General features: G+C 48.1%; 1 protein-coding gene across 2 annotated transcripts in view; it reads left to right on the top strand.

The window, feature by feature from the left end:
- LOC148474395 (uncharacterized) overlaps window positions 1-15,779 on the top strand; it is a 36,451-nt gene that overhangs the window by 7,583 nt on the left and 13,089 nt on the right. For both annotated transcript variants that reach the window (XM_088458631.1, XM_088458630.1), the window contains exon 2: window positions 4,886-5,022. In XM_088458631.1, coding sequence (XP_088314757.1) covers window positions 4,886-5,022 — 137 coding nt within the window. The remainder of the gene's footprint in view (window positions 1-4,885; window positions 5,023-15,779) is intronic.

The following is a 15,779-nucleotide window of genomic DNA, read 5'->3' as shown; positions in this document are numbered from 1 at the left end:
TCTTAAAAATCTTAAAATGCATTGTTCTTGTTTGTTTCAACAACACAAAGACAGTAAACAGACAACATACAGATATACTGTGACGCACACTATACACTCTGTGACTGATCAGGTCACACCTCCCTCATTCACTTATGAGACAGAGGATTTTTTAAATGGGTTTGCACATCCCTGCATTTGCACAATACGTTTGCACGGCAATGCTAAAACAATCGACTATACATTCCAAGCAGATTTATGACTATTAACTCTCTGTATCCCACTTCCTAACACCACTTTAATGTTCCCGGTGGAACGAGATAAGGTCTTGGACACAGAAGGTTAATTAAGCCGCACAAACCAGTATCTTGAAAAAAGATATAATTTATTACAACAAATAACAAGATATGGAAGAATAATAGTCACTTAGCTTCGGAATATAAGATGGTTACACGATCCAGGAGCCTCCTCTCAGAATAGAGCTGGAACAAACAATACCCTGGCTACCAGCTGCAGTCTCTGGTCCAGGCTTAGGGCAGGCCACTGGCAGCTTCTTTGTTCTTTGCTTATAAAGCATCCTACTTGTCATACCCAGCTAACATTACTAATATGGGCATAAACCTACTTCAAACTACTCTATTGGTCAACTACTGATAAGGACTTTCTAAAACTTAACGCAAGCGTACATCGCAGTAGACAACGCCTTGTGGATTTATGGCCTGTCTGCTTCCATATTCCTGTACCATTTCATGCTTGATACACCACCTCATGTCTGATACACACATAAGAACCATGAATAGAAATGGCTGTCAGTAGCCATTTTGCTATCCCAATACAACCAGGACAGTGGTTTTCAAAATTTCTCAGTTTGAGGCACCCTTAGGGTATCGATCATTTTTTTTTCAAGGCACCCCTAAGCCAAAATAATTACCGAGCAGTCCTGTTTTTTTAAGTAGTTGGGTCAAAATAACATAATAAGTATGAGTATTTAAAAAAGAGAGAAAAACTGTGCTATTCTTACCCATTACCCTCTCCATGTCTCTCCTATTGCCCCCTCCGTCTCTTTCACTTTTCTCCCTCCATCTCTCTCCTATTGCCCTCTCTGCCTCTCTCACTTTGCCCCTTCCGTGTCTCTCCCTTTGTCCCCTCCATGATAGGCAAGGGGAGGTGTGAGCGCTCTGAGTCTAGAAATATGGGTAGGGTAGTTTTGAATATTGACACACTTCTAGCCTATGGGTGTATATAGGGATCTAAATTGGGGAGAGAGGAGGGGGGGAGGGGAAAGGGATGGGGAATATGGAATGTAAGTCCTGGTGTAAACCACCGTGAAAACTGTGGGTAGGGTGTTCACTTAAAAAACAGTTCAGTCAATATATGATCTTAAGACACCGGGTCGGCAATAACTTGTGGCAGTATGTTCTTATAGGGTTGTCAGCTGATTCTTTAAATAACAGTTAATGGTGCAAAAAAAGGAAAGACGATCTCCCTTTGTCCACTGGTATATTGTTCGGTGTCCCAGCTCTCATCCTCAACGTATCCCATATGCAAAAAGAGGAGACCCGAGCATCAGGTGCAGGTAGGCAAGATTGGTGTAAAGTATGTGGTGAGTACTTACCCAGATCCTGCCGAAGGCCCGCTGGTTCACCTGCAGTCTTTGCTCGACGGTCCAATTGGTATGGGTGTGGGAGAGGTAGTCCGGTAAACCATATAAACACTAGTGCATGGACTCAACGTGAGGTTAAAAATATAATTTATTGCCTGTCCACATGCAATTAATGCTCCTGGTGGTACAGGTAATGAAGGGTTAAACGTAAAGCAACAAGGGAAACTACAATCTTACTATAAAAGTTCAGGGTAAAAAAGGTAGGTCACTGTAGTGTCCCCAACGCGTTTCGTCCCCTGTATGGACTTTTTCAAGGGTGGGTGGTCCCCTTTGTCCCCTCCATGTTTCTCTCGCAAAAATAAAAGGGTGCGAGTTTGGCTGGCATGTGAGTGCATGCAAGTTAAACTGCGGGTAAACTCACACCTTGTAATGCAAGTTTCATGATGTGTGTAAAAGCTATTTAAGTGTTAAAATAAAAAATTACATGGGTTCTCCTAAAAGCACAACCAGCACCGGTCTGTATGAACCAGTCCTCGTTGTGAAAATACATGGGGAAAAAAGACGTAGGGGTCCCTCGTATTTTCAACAACCCGCACTAGGCTCAGTGAATCGGTCCTGGTTGTGGAAATATGAGGGACAAAATGAGTAGGGGTCCCCCGTATTATCCACAACCAGCACCGAGCTCTTTCTAGTGGGGGTGTAATGCCGCAGCCATGGGACCCACTTCAGCACTGCATTCAGCACCCCACGCTAGTCAGCCCAGGCTGGGGAGGTGGGGACCCCCCAATATAGGGGTCCCCCCTCTCTAGGGCAGCCCAGGACAGTGCTGATAGCATTGGCTGAACGTTCATTGGCTGAAAGAGACGAGCCTCTGCCTCTCAGCCAATGAGCGGTTTCCTCCATTGATGTCAATGGTGGGAATGCACTTTAATAATCTTGCGATTCCCACCATTGAAGTCAATGGGTTGAACCGCTCATTGGCTGAGAGGCAGAGGCTCTCCCTCTCTCAGCCAATGCATTTCTATGTGAAATGCAGCGGCTGGAGCATCATTCGCGAAGTACACATCTACTTTCTCTAACATGTTATGTGTGCTTGTGTGTATCCTTGGTTGCCAATGCATTTCCCATCTAATATGGTAGTTTGCAGGAAATAACAGAATTTGTATACTGTATTTTCATACTGCGCATGGGCACGAAAATGTATGTATATATACTTGTGTATCATTGACTTTGGTCTCCTTACGCCAGGGAGGTGTAATGAGGATAGGCAGAAGCAGACAAGCATGGGCTGGGTACAGTAATTAGACATGGACGCATCCGCTCATACTGTATCTTTTAGAAAGCATATTTGCAGTTGTTGAAGGGGGGCAACTGCAATGACACGCAATGGTTATGATGGCTGACAGCAGCACTGACTAGTCACCTCTGATTGGCTAGTGGCGTATTGACCGCTCCAGGTTATAATACTTATCTCCAGAAATAATATTCCCATTTGCTTTTTTAAGGGCAAAACAACAGATGTTTGTATTTAATTTAATTTAAATTGTCATTTGGATTTCTGCTGTATTTATTTACATATTATATAAGAAATGTGACTTGTTTTATTAATACTGTAAAGACAATAGCCTCTTAGGGCCTGATTCTGAGTTTCTGAGTTGCATGCAATGCCGATGTTCACGTAGTCGAGCGACGATTTTTAGTAACTACACATGTCTGAAAATTTTTGAAAACTCCTATGGTGCATGCCTGATACACAGGGCCGGTGCATGCGTGATACACAGGGCCGGTGCATGCGTGATACACAGGGCTGGTGCATGCGTGATACAGAGTATTCGCACAAAGATGCTGCTGTAATCAGGACAGACGGTATCAAAAATGGGGCGGAAAAGTGATGGGCGGTGACTGAGGTGATTAGAAGTGGAAACAACAAAAAGTCTGTCTCATGGACGTGTTATGGGCGCGGGCATCTCGGTGAAAGCAGTTGCATTCTCAGATGCAAAGCCGCAGCCATATAGTCAGATGACGAAGCTGCATAGGGCTGGTGCAAGTGTTGATGGTGGCAACTAAAGAATCACCGTTAGTTTTACAGCATGCAGAGACGTAGAAACTACCAATGACCTACAGCACATGCAGACGCAAGCTACTACACCAGGAGAGGGCTGATACCAGTGTTTGCATATCATCGCATGACTCCGGCAACAGACACGAGCAGGCGCAGCAGCCTACGCCTCTGTACCAGGCCCTTACACACACGTAGCAATATAAATGAGCGATTTCAACGATAACGTTATCGTTACCGTTCAAATCTGTCATTTAAGTGGTCCCTCTCAACTCACCATCGACCAGCGATGCACGGGCACATCTGTATGATAGCGATATCGTCCATCGCCCGTGTATGCTGGTCAACTTGTTCGTCGTTGGCTTGTTGGTGGTGTGCTGGATGATTGATATCGATCATCCAGCACACCAGGGAGGGCGCAGGACAATCAGACAACGATAACGATATTGTCTGATTGCTGCGTGTGTATGCAGCTTTAATCTCTCTTGTGAAGGTGATGCTTTATTAGTATATTGTTTACAAATAGGGTAATGCAACTTTAGAGTTTATTAGTACCACTGTAAAAGTGCATCTCTTTGGTATCATGAAGCATTGTATACACCATACGTGCCGACTATCTGGCTGCTCCTTTACAGGAGGGAGCAGCCAGATTGGCAGGGCAGGGGGCGTGGCTGAGTGGGCAGATGTCATTTGCGGGCGTGACGGGGGGCAGGGCAACGTGTCATTTTGGCCCCGCTCCATAACACAATGCCGATAAAACAGGCATTGTGAAGCAGGGGGCGGGGCCAAAATTACGAAATTCAGTCGGGAGGCTTCCCTGCCTTTCCGGGGGGCCGGGAGCTGCACCCGTTTATCAGGAGGTTCCCGGCCGAATCGGGAGGGTAGGCAACCCTGGTATACACACTTGTTTGCTTGGCACAAACTCTACTGTATTACAGCTGCAAGGACCTTCAGATACATTAAATAGAACTGCATGTAAATGTGCTTTCTCTTGCATGCTTCTATTCTACATGTTTTGGACACATACAGCATGTACCCACCTTTAAATGAGATACTTGATATACAGAATGGTACCTTTTGAGGATTGGGTCAGAAATATTTGAACTCCTATATTTATTCAGCCTAACTCATCCTTTTCATATTTCCTGTAACTTACCTTAACCATAGAGGAAACACTGCTTCTTCCTAGTAATCTCTTCAATTGTTCTCATGCTATTCTGTGTATTATCTCCTTTTGTTTTTAGAGAGAAGCCATATGAATTTCTGAGCAATACACAAAAGACCACGAGCAGCCATAATCTTAGCTTCCAAGGGTCGGCAATCAACCGCAGATCACACGCCAGCCATGATGGTGGACACACTTTTCTCAGCGAATCAAATGGTAAGCATTACACCAAGGCACATTTTCCTAATACTGTCTAAAGAATGTCATAAAAAGTAAAATATATAAGTTTTTACATATCTGGATAATGAACAAGACTATTTATCCATTATTTATTCATTAAAAAAATAAGCCAAAATGTTTACTTATTAGCTTAACAGGTCGATAAAGGAAAACTAGTTCCAAATCCATATACAGGTACAATCCACGTAAAAATGTTCAGAAGATATGTAAACAATTAAGCATACCCCTGTGATTCAGCAAGCAATAATATAAAGTATTCGTTTTGTGAATGCGTTTGTGACTCTGTTAGCCAATCACATATCATAATTATGATTATTCAGTATGATCGTTTAGAGTAAGCTTTTGCTGGTAAATGTTATACACATAAATGTAGCTATCGGGACAGTAACAGTATTTTAGGAATAATTGGTTCTCTCCCGCACCATTTGTGGTGGATACTGGCATCATTTGGGGATCAGGGGAATGTATAATATTATTATATATTGTATGAAGCTATGTTATTATGTTTGTTCTTCTGAAATGTTGCAAAGGGAGTTTGCAACCGCACCAAACTATTTATCAAGTGTAGTATGTTTAATGCAGTACAATATCACTGTCATGCCTTGGTATAGATTGTCTTCAGCTGTGGGTTCAATAGCCGGGGGGCTAGGGTGAGTTAGAGGTAAGTGATGGGGAAGCAAAATATAAGTATAGGCTACTGGCAGATGTTGGCGAGACCTACTCCAGGGCGCGGAGGCTAATCCACTTGATGGTATTCCCCAGTGACCCCTCCAAGCGGGATGTGGGTTTCAGTGCACCAAGTGAACAGGTCGCGGCCCCACAGTAGATATCTGAGAGTAGCAGGAAGACAAGGACAGGACTAGGAATGTGCTGGAGGAGTAAGTAGGAGAATCAGTTAGATGAGGCAGTAACTGATTAGCGATGGAATCAACTGAGGAGATCCAAAGACTGTTTTCCACAATTAGTTGTACTGGGGAACTAAAACGTTGAATGGTGAAGAGAACAGCTTTGTTGTTCCAGTCGCTAAATAGCGAGATAACTGGGAATCCAGACGCTGAGTAGCGATGGATAACAGTTCTGGTGAGTTTGACGCTGTGTAGCGAAGGTTTTTAGGTGACTGGGAATCCAGACACTAGATAGCGATGAGAAACACAAAGGTTTGCAACTTGATAGAGAACACTAGGGAATAGTGTTAAGCCTAGGATGCAGTCTCAGCAAATGAACACTAGAGAAGCGAAGTTACACAGGTAACTTTCTGTTCCAAGAGTTAAACTAAAATACCATTAGGTAGCTGGTCATTGGCCGAACGAGGCAGCTGACCGACCCGCAGGCTACCAGTGGAGGATACTAGTCAGATGACACGAACCAACATGGCGGCACCCATGTCCACGCCTGTGCAACCAAGACGCACACATGAGGATTCTAGCAGACCCTGGGGAGAATACTCAGCCACTACCGATCTCTAGGCCTGACATCCACACGCCTCAGAGCAGGAAGACGCCGGCATAGGGGTGAGTAGCGGCCGATCTCAGGCCGCATCTTGACATTCACCATCAGATCCTAACTTACAGTGTATGTGTTAATTAGTAATCGGACACTTTACAATCAGAAGGTACTCCTGGAATAACAACTAGAGCTACAACTGAATTAATTGGAAAGAGAAATTCCATTTAGGGCACTCTCAGTCAATATTTTTTGAAAATAGAATTCAAATAGAAATTTTCTACATCAGGGTCCATAGGTTATCCACAGGACACCTTGGGGTATAGGTGATGACATCAGGCATCGGGCACCATAGAGTTAAGTTTTCAGCCTCCCAGGATGCACTAGGGTCCCCCCTCCTATACCCCGCCCCCGAGCCAAGGCATCCCAGTTTCGTTGGTGCCCGGCTCGGAGTCGGAGCACGTGTTTAGAGGGGGGCTAAGGATAGCCCCTGAAGTTTTCTTCAAGGCAGCTGTGGCTGCACATCTGGGAGTACAGCATGGACAGTCACTGCTGACGTCCATACTGTCTCCCCTACACCCCGCTGGTACCAGAACGCCGGTACTGATCCGGGGATGCTGGTAAGCATCTGGGGTCACGGCTAGTGGTGACCCCCAGATGTTTCGGACCATGGCCGGATTCAAGGGGCAGCAGGTAAGCAGCAGGGGTCCCGCGGTCCCTCCTAAGCACATGGTCCACAGTCCCCAGGCAGGGGGCTCCCTGGGGACTGGCTGCAGCGTGGAACCAGTTAACTAAACTGCGCTTCCACTCCCCCCCCTGGGACAGCGGGCTGCAGCTGAGCGGCGAGCGCTGCGGTGTCCCCAGGGGTTAATTGCATGCCAGGGGAGCGCGCCTTCCCTGTACACAGCCGGCGCCTCCCCCGATGAACACAGCCCTCTCTGCGCTGGGATTGGTCCTGTGGCATAGCTCCTCCCCCAGGCCGGCCTCCTCTCTGCTCCTCGGTGGCCATCTTTGTATGGTGAATGCTGCTGGAGCTGCTGACGGTGGCATCGCGGTCTGGGTCCCCGGGCTTACCTCTCCTCCGTTGAAACAGGTCTGTGTATGCAGCGCTGTGTCCTACCAGACTCTTCTGCATTGTATGTGACTTCTGCTAGCGTCTGCTGCCTGTACTTTCACTTTCTACTGTCAGCCATTTTACTGTCCCTGCTCTTCTTCTGCTAAAGCCCTTGCGGTGCGGTGATTGCAGGGTGGTTCTCCCACTATACTAACGAGTATCAGTGAGAGGAGTCCACATACTTACCATCATGTCTGAGAGTGAATTTCCTCTCCAGCTTTTGTGTACTAAGTGCAATGTACCAATAGCGGAGGGGGAGGGTAACGCGGAGGGGCTATGTCGGCAGTGTTATTTATTGGCGCGGCCAATTACTGTCACGGCTCTGGTAGAGGAACCTCCCTGGGTTTTGTTTCGCTAAAGCGCTTACAACCCTAGTGGGCCAGTTAGCTCCGCCACCTGCAGATGGGATTGTCCCAGCAGTCAGTGGTGTCGTCACCCATGCAGGGGTTCCCGAGACAACTGATGGTACCCCACAGTCTCACTATTTCCCCTCCCCAGGTTTCACAGGAGTCTGCATGGGTTAATTCACTGACAAATTCGGTACAGCATTTGTCGGATGTGTTACAAGGGGGAGTCTGTGTTGCGGCCACATAAGCGGCCTGTGGCGTCTCTGTCTGCTCCTTATGAGGATGATGATGTGACGTCCGATGATGGTGAGATTCTGGATCTATCTGACCAAGAACCTCTCCGTACTAAAGAGTCGGACGCTAAGTCCAAGGTTTATATTCCTGGCCTTATTCGGGCAGGCTTTAGTTATTGAGGATGACGATCCTCCGGTGTCCAAGTCCAAATATGCCTATTTTAAGGATATTAAGGGTGACGCCACAGTGTTTCCTCTTTCGGGTCAGTTAGTAGACCATTTAGAGGAGGCGTGGAAACACCCTGGTAAACGGTATCATCCTCAGAGGCGCTTAGCGGTGGCTTATCCGTTTGCGGACAATTATTTTTCTAAGTGGGAATCCCCTCCACAAGTGGATTCTCATGTGACACGCCTAATCCGAAGTGCCACCTTGCCCATGTCCTCCTTGAAGGATGCTACGGACCGCAAGGTGGAGATCTGCCTAAAGTCCATTTATTCCCTCGCTGGGGGGGCATCCAGACCGGCTATGGCCGTATGTTGGGTAGCCAGAGCCATGGAGCGCTGGGCTGATAGTTTGGAGGCGTCTTTGGATTCTGACTGTTCGGCTGAACAGGCCGAATTGGTAGGCAATCTCCGGGATTCGGCCACTTACATCAATGAAGCGGCCTTGGATATCAGTATCCTCGCATCTCGGATTTCTTTGGCAGCTGTTGCTGCTCATCGCACCTTATGGTTGCGATCTTGGAAGGCGGACGCTGATTCCACAAAGGGCTTAGAAGCTTTGCCTTTTAATGGAGAAGTCCTATTTGATCCGGATCTGGACAAAATTGTAGCCACGCTGGCAGCAGCCAAATCTGCATGTCTTGCGTCTGCTGCAGTCCCTTCAAGTTCGGGTACGTCGTCCTTTCGGCCTTACAGGGCCCAGGGTAGGCCTAAAGCACAGTCTTTTCCCCGACAGGCTGGGTCCAAGAAATCGGCCAAGCCCAGGAAACAGGCCTGGAGTACCAGACGTCCGGCCCCTAAGTCAGATGACAAACCTGCGGCCTGACGGTCCGGGCCTCCCTTTGGGGGATCCCAAAGTGGGAGGCCGCCTGCTGCAGTTCGCCCAGTGTTGGTCTATAACCACAACAGACAATTGGGTTCACGAGGTGGTTTTTCACGGATATGCTCTCTTCTTATCGGCACAGGCCCCCATCCTGGGTTCTTCACCACAGGCCTTCCATTAGACCGGAACAAAGCCTTGGAACTGCGGAAGGTTTTGCACACTATGCCCCAGGCTGGAGTTATAGTGCCTGTTCCATTCTTCCAGAGGGGCTAGGGTTTCTATTCCAATCTATTTTTGGTGCAGAAACCCAATGGGTCTTACCGTCCGATACTCAATCTCAAGGCCCTCAACAAGTCCTTGCGGGTGCCGCGGTTTCGGATGGAGATCCTACGGTCCATCATTTTGGCACTGGTACCTGGGGATTACATGGTGTCATTGGACATACAGGACACTTACCTGCATGTCCCTATTCTTTTGCGCCATCAGCAGTTCCTCGGGTTTGCAATCCGCAACGATCACTTCCAGTTCCGGGCGTTACCTTTTGGCCTGGCAACAGCACCACAAGTGTTCACCAAGGTCATGGCGGTCATGGCGGCTTACCTGCGGCTGCAGGGAGTCCGCATGTTGCCGTACCTAGACGATCTTCTGTTGGTGGCGGGATCTCCAGAGCTCCTTCTACGCCACTTGGACCTGACGATTGCAGTACTGCAACGTCACGGCTGGTTAATAAACTGGCAAAAGTCCACCCTGATCCCGTCTCAGAGGATTCTGCACCTCGGAGCCTATTGGACTCCGGACAGCAGAGGATCTTTGTGATGGGGGAAAAGATCTCTGCCTTACAGTTGAGGGTGCGCAGTTGTCTGCAGAGTAGCCGAGTGTCTCTGCACTCGGCGATGAGGTTACTGGGCTCCATGGTGTCAGTATTTGACATGGTGGAATATGCCCAGTTTCACTCCAGACGTCTGCAGCAATTGATCCTGTCCAAATGGAATGGACTGCCTCAGAGTCTAAAGTCCCAGATGATGGTGCTCACTCCGGAGGTTCGGGGGAATGGTCTCTGCACCAGGATGTCTTTCAACTTCTGGTGGACAGGTGGGGTCTTCCAGAGATAGACCTCACGGCGTCACGGCACAACAACAAGTTGCCGGTGTACGGGTCTCGAACAAGAGACGAAAAGGCGTCTCTTGTGGATGCTCTGTCTGTCCAGTGGATGTTCCGGTTTGCTTATCTCTTTCCTCCGTTTTCCCTTCTTCCGCGGGTAATCCGGAAATTCAAACAGGAAGGAGGTATGCTCCTGTTGATAGCTCCCGCGTGGCCCAGGCGGCACTGGTTCTCAGACCTTCAGAGTCTGTCCATGGACATTCCTCTGCAGTTCCTCTACGACCGGACCTGCTATCACAGGGTCCTTGTCTTCACCCGGACCTGGCTCGGCTGTCTTTGACGGCGTGGCTGTTGAGACGGCCATGTTAAGGGGTTTTCCAGCTCTGTGGTACAAACTATGCTAAGAGCTCGGAAACCATCTTCTGCAAGGATATACCATCGTGTGTGGCATACATTCTTCCAAGTGGTGTCGACCGAGAGGTTATGCCCCTCGGGAGTTCCGTCTGTCTAGAGTGTTAGCTTTCCTACAGGCGGGGCTAGACCATGGGCTTCGCCTTGCTTCTCTGCCCTGTCAGTCTGGTTCCATCGTAGGATTGCTGCGATCCCTGATGTGCGCACCTTTATGCAAGGTGTTCTTCGAATTCAGCCACCTTTTGTTCCACCGGTGGCGCCTTGGGATTTAGCTGTGGTCCTGAGGGCTCTCCAAGGACTGCCGTTTGAACCACTGGGCTCAGTGGACCTTAAATGGCTGACAGCTAAAACAATATTCCTTCTGGCCATTTCTTCGGCCAGACGTGTTTCTGACTTAGGGGCTCTCTCCTGTAGACCCCCTTTTCTGATTTTTCAAAGGAACAGGGCGGTGCTGCACACTTGTCCTGGATTCCTTCCCAAAGTTGTTTCAAGTTTCCATATCAACGAGGAAATCGTTGTGCAGGCTTTTAACTCACCTGATCTTTCAGTGGGTGAGGCCACTTTGGACGTTGTGCGGGCCTTAAGGATTTATGTTGACCGCACTTCTTCGTTTAGGAAGTCGGACACCTTGTTTGTCCGGCTTCCATAAAAAGGGTTGGCCTGCTTCAAAGCAAACTTTGGCAGGTTGGATTCGTATGGCAATTTCAGAAGCTTATCTTCCATCCTCTGTGAGGGCTCATTCCACTAGGTCTGTGGGTCCTTCGTGGGCAGCTCGACGTGGTGCCTCTGCAGTCCAGATCTGCAAGGCTGCCACGTGGTCCTCTGTCCATACCTTTGTGAGGTATTACGCTTTTGACACCTTTGCCTCTCAGGATGCTTCCTTCGGGCGGCGGATTCTCCTTTCAGCACAGGAGCGTCCCCACCCTTAAAGGATATTGCTTTGGGACATCCACAAGGTATCCTGTGGATACCCTATGGACCCTGATTTAGAAAATATAAGATATGGTAAGAACTTACCTTTTGTTATCTCTATTTCTACGAAGTCCATAGGGTTCCACAGGACTCCCGCCCTGTCGCACCTGTACTGCAGATGAGCTTTACTCGGGTCACCGTTTTTTTTCCGTCTCCCTATGGTGAGAATGTGATTCTTGTGTGTGTCCAGATCTTTTTTCTCTCTCTTCCTTCTCCTCCTCCTCCGGCCTATGGCTTGGTACGTAACTGAGATGCCTTGGCTCGGGGGCGGGGTATAGGAGGGGGACCCTAGTGCATCCTGGGAGGCTGAAAACTTAACTCTATGGTGCCCGATGCCTGACGTCATCACCTATACCGCAAGGTATCCTGTGGAACCCTATTGGACTTCGTAGAAATAGAGATAACAAAGGTAAGTTCTTACCATATCTCATATTATTGAGGACATAGGTAGACTAGAGGAATGGTCAAGAATGTGACAACTACATTTTAATGCAAAAAAAAATGGAAAATCATGCACTTGGGTCTCAAAAAGCCAAAGGATAAATATAGTGCTATATAGGGATATATATTGAAAACTACTGAGGAGGAAAGAGATCTAGAAGCAAAGGCATATCTACCCCTTGGCCACACTGGCACTCGCCAGGGGTGCAGGCCGAGAGGGGGCGCAACTCGGCGGTGCCACTCGTGGCCAGGGGTGCTGATGTACACATCCACCGGGAGCATGGGTCAGTTCCCGCTGGGCAGGTGCCTGGCCAACTCAGAGGTGGCCTGTTCCCCCCTTCACTCACAGGGCATGAGCCTGGAAGGACCCCTGTACTGCTGAGCTGATCAGATTACTGCAGGCCGGCTGACTACCACAGTGGTCTGGGACCCGCCCCCTGGTAACCAGGAAGTGCGACGGAACTCTGGCATCTCCGAGCAGCAGGAGATATTTGTAGTCCACCCTGCAGGCAAAAACTCTGCTGGCGGCATGTGTGGACCAGAAGAAAAGCACAGTCTCCACTCCACAGCATAGCATACCCAGTAATCTACAGCCTGGATGCCGGAAGACAGCACAGATATCTTCCTTCATTCAACTGACAGACGGTGTGTGCGCCTGCTCCTCCATCCCTCACTGACTGCTATTTAACCTGTAGCTGCAAAGACTTTAACCATTTAATCCTATTGCCACTAAAAAAATTGAACTACAGTAATACTACTCTTACTATTATTGTGGCATGTGGGAGGGGGGAAGGCTGTGTCAAGGGGGGAAGGCTGTGTGAGGGGGAGGGTATGTGAAAGTGTGAGGGTGGAGGGCTGGATGAGCGTGTGAGGGGGGGAGATCTGTATGAGGACTGTGTGAGGATGTGAGGGCTGTGTGAGGGGAAGGGCTGTGTGAAGGGGGGGCTGCTGTGTGAGGGGGAGGGCAGTGTGAAGAGAGAGGGCTTTGAGGGGTAGAGCTATGTGAGGGTGAGAGTTGTGTGAGGGGGAGGGCTGTGTGAGGGGGAGGGCTGCATAAGGGGGGAGGGGTGCTGTGTGAGGGGGAGGGCTGTGTGAAGGGAAAGGGCTTTGAGGGGGCAGAGCTGTGCGAGGGAGGGGGCTGTGGGAAGGGGAGGGCTGTGTGATGGAGAGCCAAACCCTTATTTTGCATGGGGTACTGTGACCCCTGGATACACCCCAGTCTAGGAGTCACTATTTCAGCTGACTTAAAGGCAGGAAAGCAATGTAACAAAGCATGAGAAAGGCAAATCAGATGCTTGGTTGCTTCGGGAGAGGAATAAGTAGAAGAAAGAAGTAATAATGCCATAATGTATAGGTCATTGGTATGGCCTCATCTAGAATACTGTGTTCGGTTCTGGAGGTCATATCTCTAGAAGGATATAAATGCATTATAGACTGTACAAAGAAGGGCAACAAAATAGTGCATGGCCTACTTCACAAAACTTTCCAGGAATGTCTTAATATAGTGACAGGGACTGCATGCTCTCACAAGAGGTTAATGTGGACTAGCAGGTTTATGCAGAGATAGTCGTGATCAGCATGGTAATAAAGGTCCAGTCCAGGTTTTCCTGAACTCAGTTGTGGGAGACAAGCTAGGCTAATTAGCAGCACCTGTTATCTGTCTTTAAAGCTGACATGTACTGATGTTGCTCTGAACCTGGGGGAATATAGGTTGAAAGAAAATTTGAGGCTCAAGGTGCATACACAGGTAACAATTATTTGAACGATTTAACTATAACAACGTCATTATCGTTCTATCGTTGACAAAAATCGTTCCGTTTCTGAGTTATAACGATGAACGATTAGCGTTCATGCACGTTCCCATTTGTAGTTCATTCTGACTGACCAACTGAACGATTTTCATTAAGGGAAGTTACAAAAATCGTTTGTAGTTCAAAAAATCCTTCATTACACTTTAAAAAATCTGACAGATAATCTGACATAAAATCGTTGGTAACAATATCGTTGTGTGTGTGTATGCAGCTTAAGACAGTAGAGCAATTTAAACATGCTTGGGATAGGCACAAGAATATCCTTACAAAGAACTAAGGATATAGGGTTGAGGATACCAAAATGTTAGAAAAGGGCAGACTAGATGGGCCAAGTGGTTCTTATTTGCTGTCAAATTCTATGTTTTTATATAAATTAAACAAAAGATTTGAAATGTTGCAGGTAAATACCTACACGATAGGACTTAAAACCATATACGGTATGTGTACTTCGGGTTCTAGTTGCATCGGGATTATGGGGAGATCAGAAGTCTGTGCTCTTACAACCCTCATTTCCATCAGTATGGAAAGGGTTAATGTGGGGAGGGACTCCTTATTACTATAAGCGCTCCCATCTTTAACATTGGTTGGTTCCTATTGTTCCCTCATGGTAACCATTAGAGACAGTGTCACCTACACCTTAGGCATACTTGCCTACTTTTGAAAAAGCATTTCAGGGAGATTATGAAAGCCGCGCCTATGAGCGTGTGTTACAGTGGGCGTGTACTGCTACATCTGAGAGGCGTGTCCTAAACCTGACTTACATCCAAATGTAAACCAGCCCAAAAGCAGTTAGTAAGATCTGTTTGTTGATGAAAACACTCTAATACTTTTCAGAAATTCATAGGGATCATTGTGCCTTATAATAACCAATGCAAGGAAATGACACTAATGATCCCATTTGAATGTATATATCTCTGTTTTTTAATATAACAGATTCATAATGGGGGTAAGGATGAAATGAGGGAGATTTGTAGACTCTTCAGGGAGACAGGGAGATTGCTACTATTTCAGGGAGTCTCCCTGACAATGAGGGAGAGTTGGCAAGTCTGCCTTAGGGGGTAATGAGTAAACTAGGGGAAGGTCTCAATAAGACACATATAGCACTCTTTCTGAATTAGCCAGATATAGATAATATGGTATCAGCCAAGGGGAGGAACATAAGAGCGCCTGAGTGAAGTGACAAGTTTTTTGGAAAAAGTGAGAGAAATTACATTTGTCAGAACTTTGGGTGTGAAGTTCTCTCTTCTCTCTGGAACACAGGGGGTCATTCAGACCCGGTCGTTAGCGCCGATGCGCTCGGACCGGGTCGATGGCCCCCCACAGAGCATGCGCACGACGGCGATGGCGCCGTCGTGCGCATGCGTGAGACCCGCTACGACCGACAGCGGGTCTCGATCCAAAGGGGGCGAGCTATCGATGTTGATTGACAGCTCGCCCCGTTTGGAAGGCGGGCCGGGGGGGTGGCAGCCCAAACGGAGGCCCCACTGACCTACCGTTTGGGGGAGGCCCCACTGACATCACTAGTGATGTCAGTGGAGAGCTTCCGGCTCAGACAGAGCCAGAAGCTCTCCGGGGCTTACGACAAGGGAGACCCTACCCTAGGGTCTCGTCGTAAGCCCCGATGGTCGCGATGGTCTCTGACCATCGCGACCATCACCGGAGCGGTCGTTAGAGCTGTGGGTGTTAACCCACAGCCTAACGACCGCAACAGAGGCGGGCGGTCAGGATGCAAGTGGCCGCCCAGTTTCTGAGCGACCGCTTGCATCCTCCGACCGCCTCTGAATGAGGCCCACAGTGTGGGTTAGGTCAGAAAAA

The sequence above is a fragment of the Taudactylus pleione genome, unplaced genomic scaffold (assembly GCF_031769625.1).
Source record: "Taudactylus pleione unplaced genomic scaffold, aTauple2 ptg000845l, whole genome shotgun sequence".
In the NCBI taxonomy this organism is placed as follows: Eukaryota; Metazoa; Chordata; class Amphibia; order Anura; family Myobatrachidae; genus Taudactylus; species Taudactylus pleione.
Note: the sequence above shows the minus strand (reverse complement) of the source record. Positions and strands in the feature narration are given on the sequence as shown.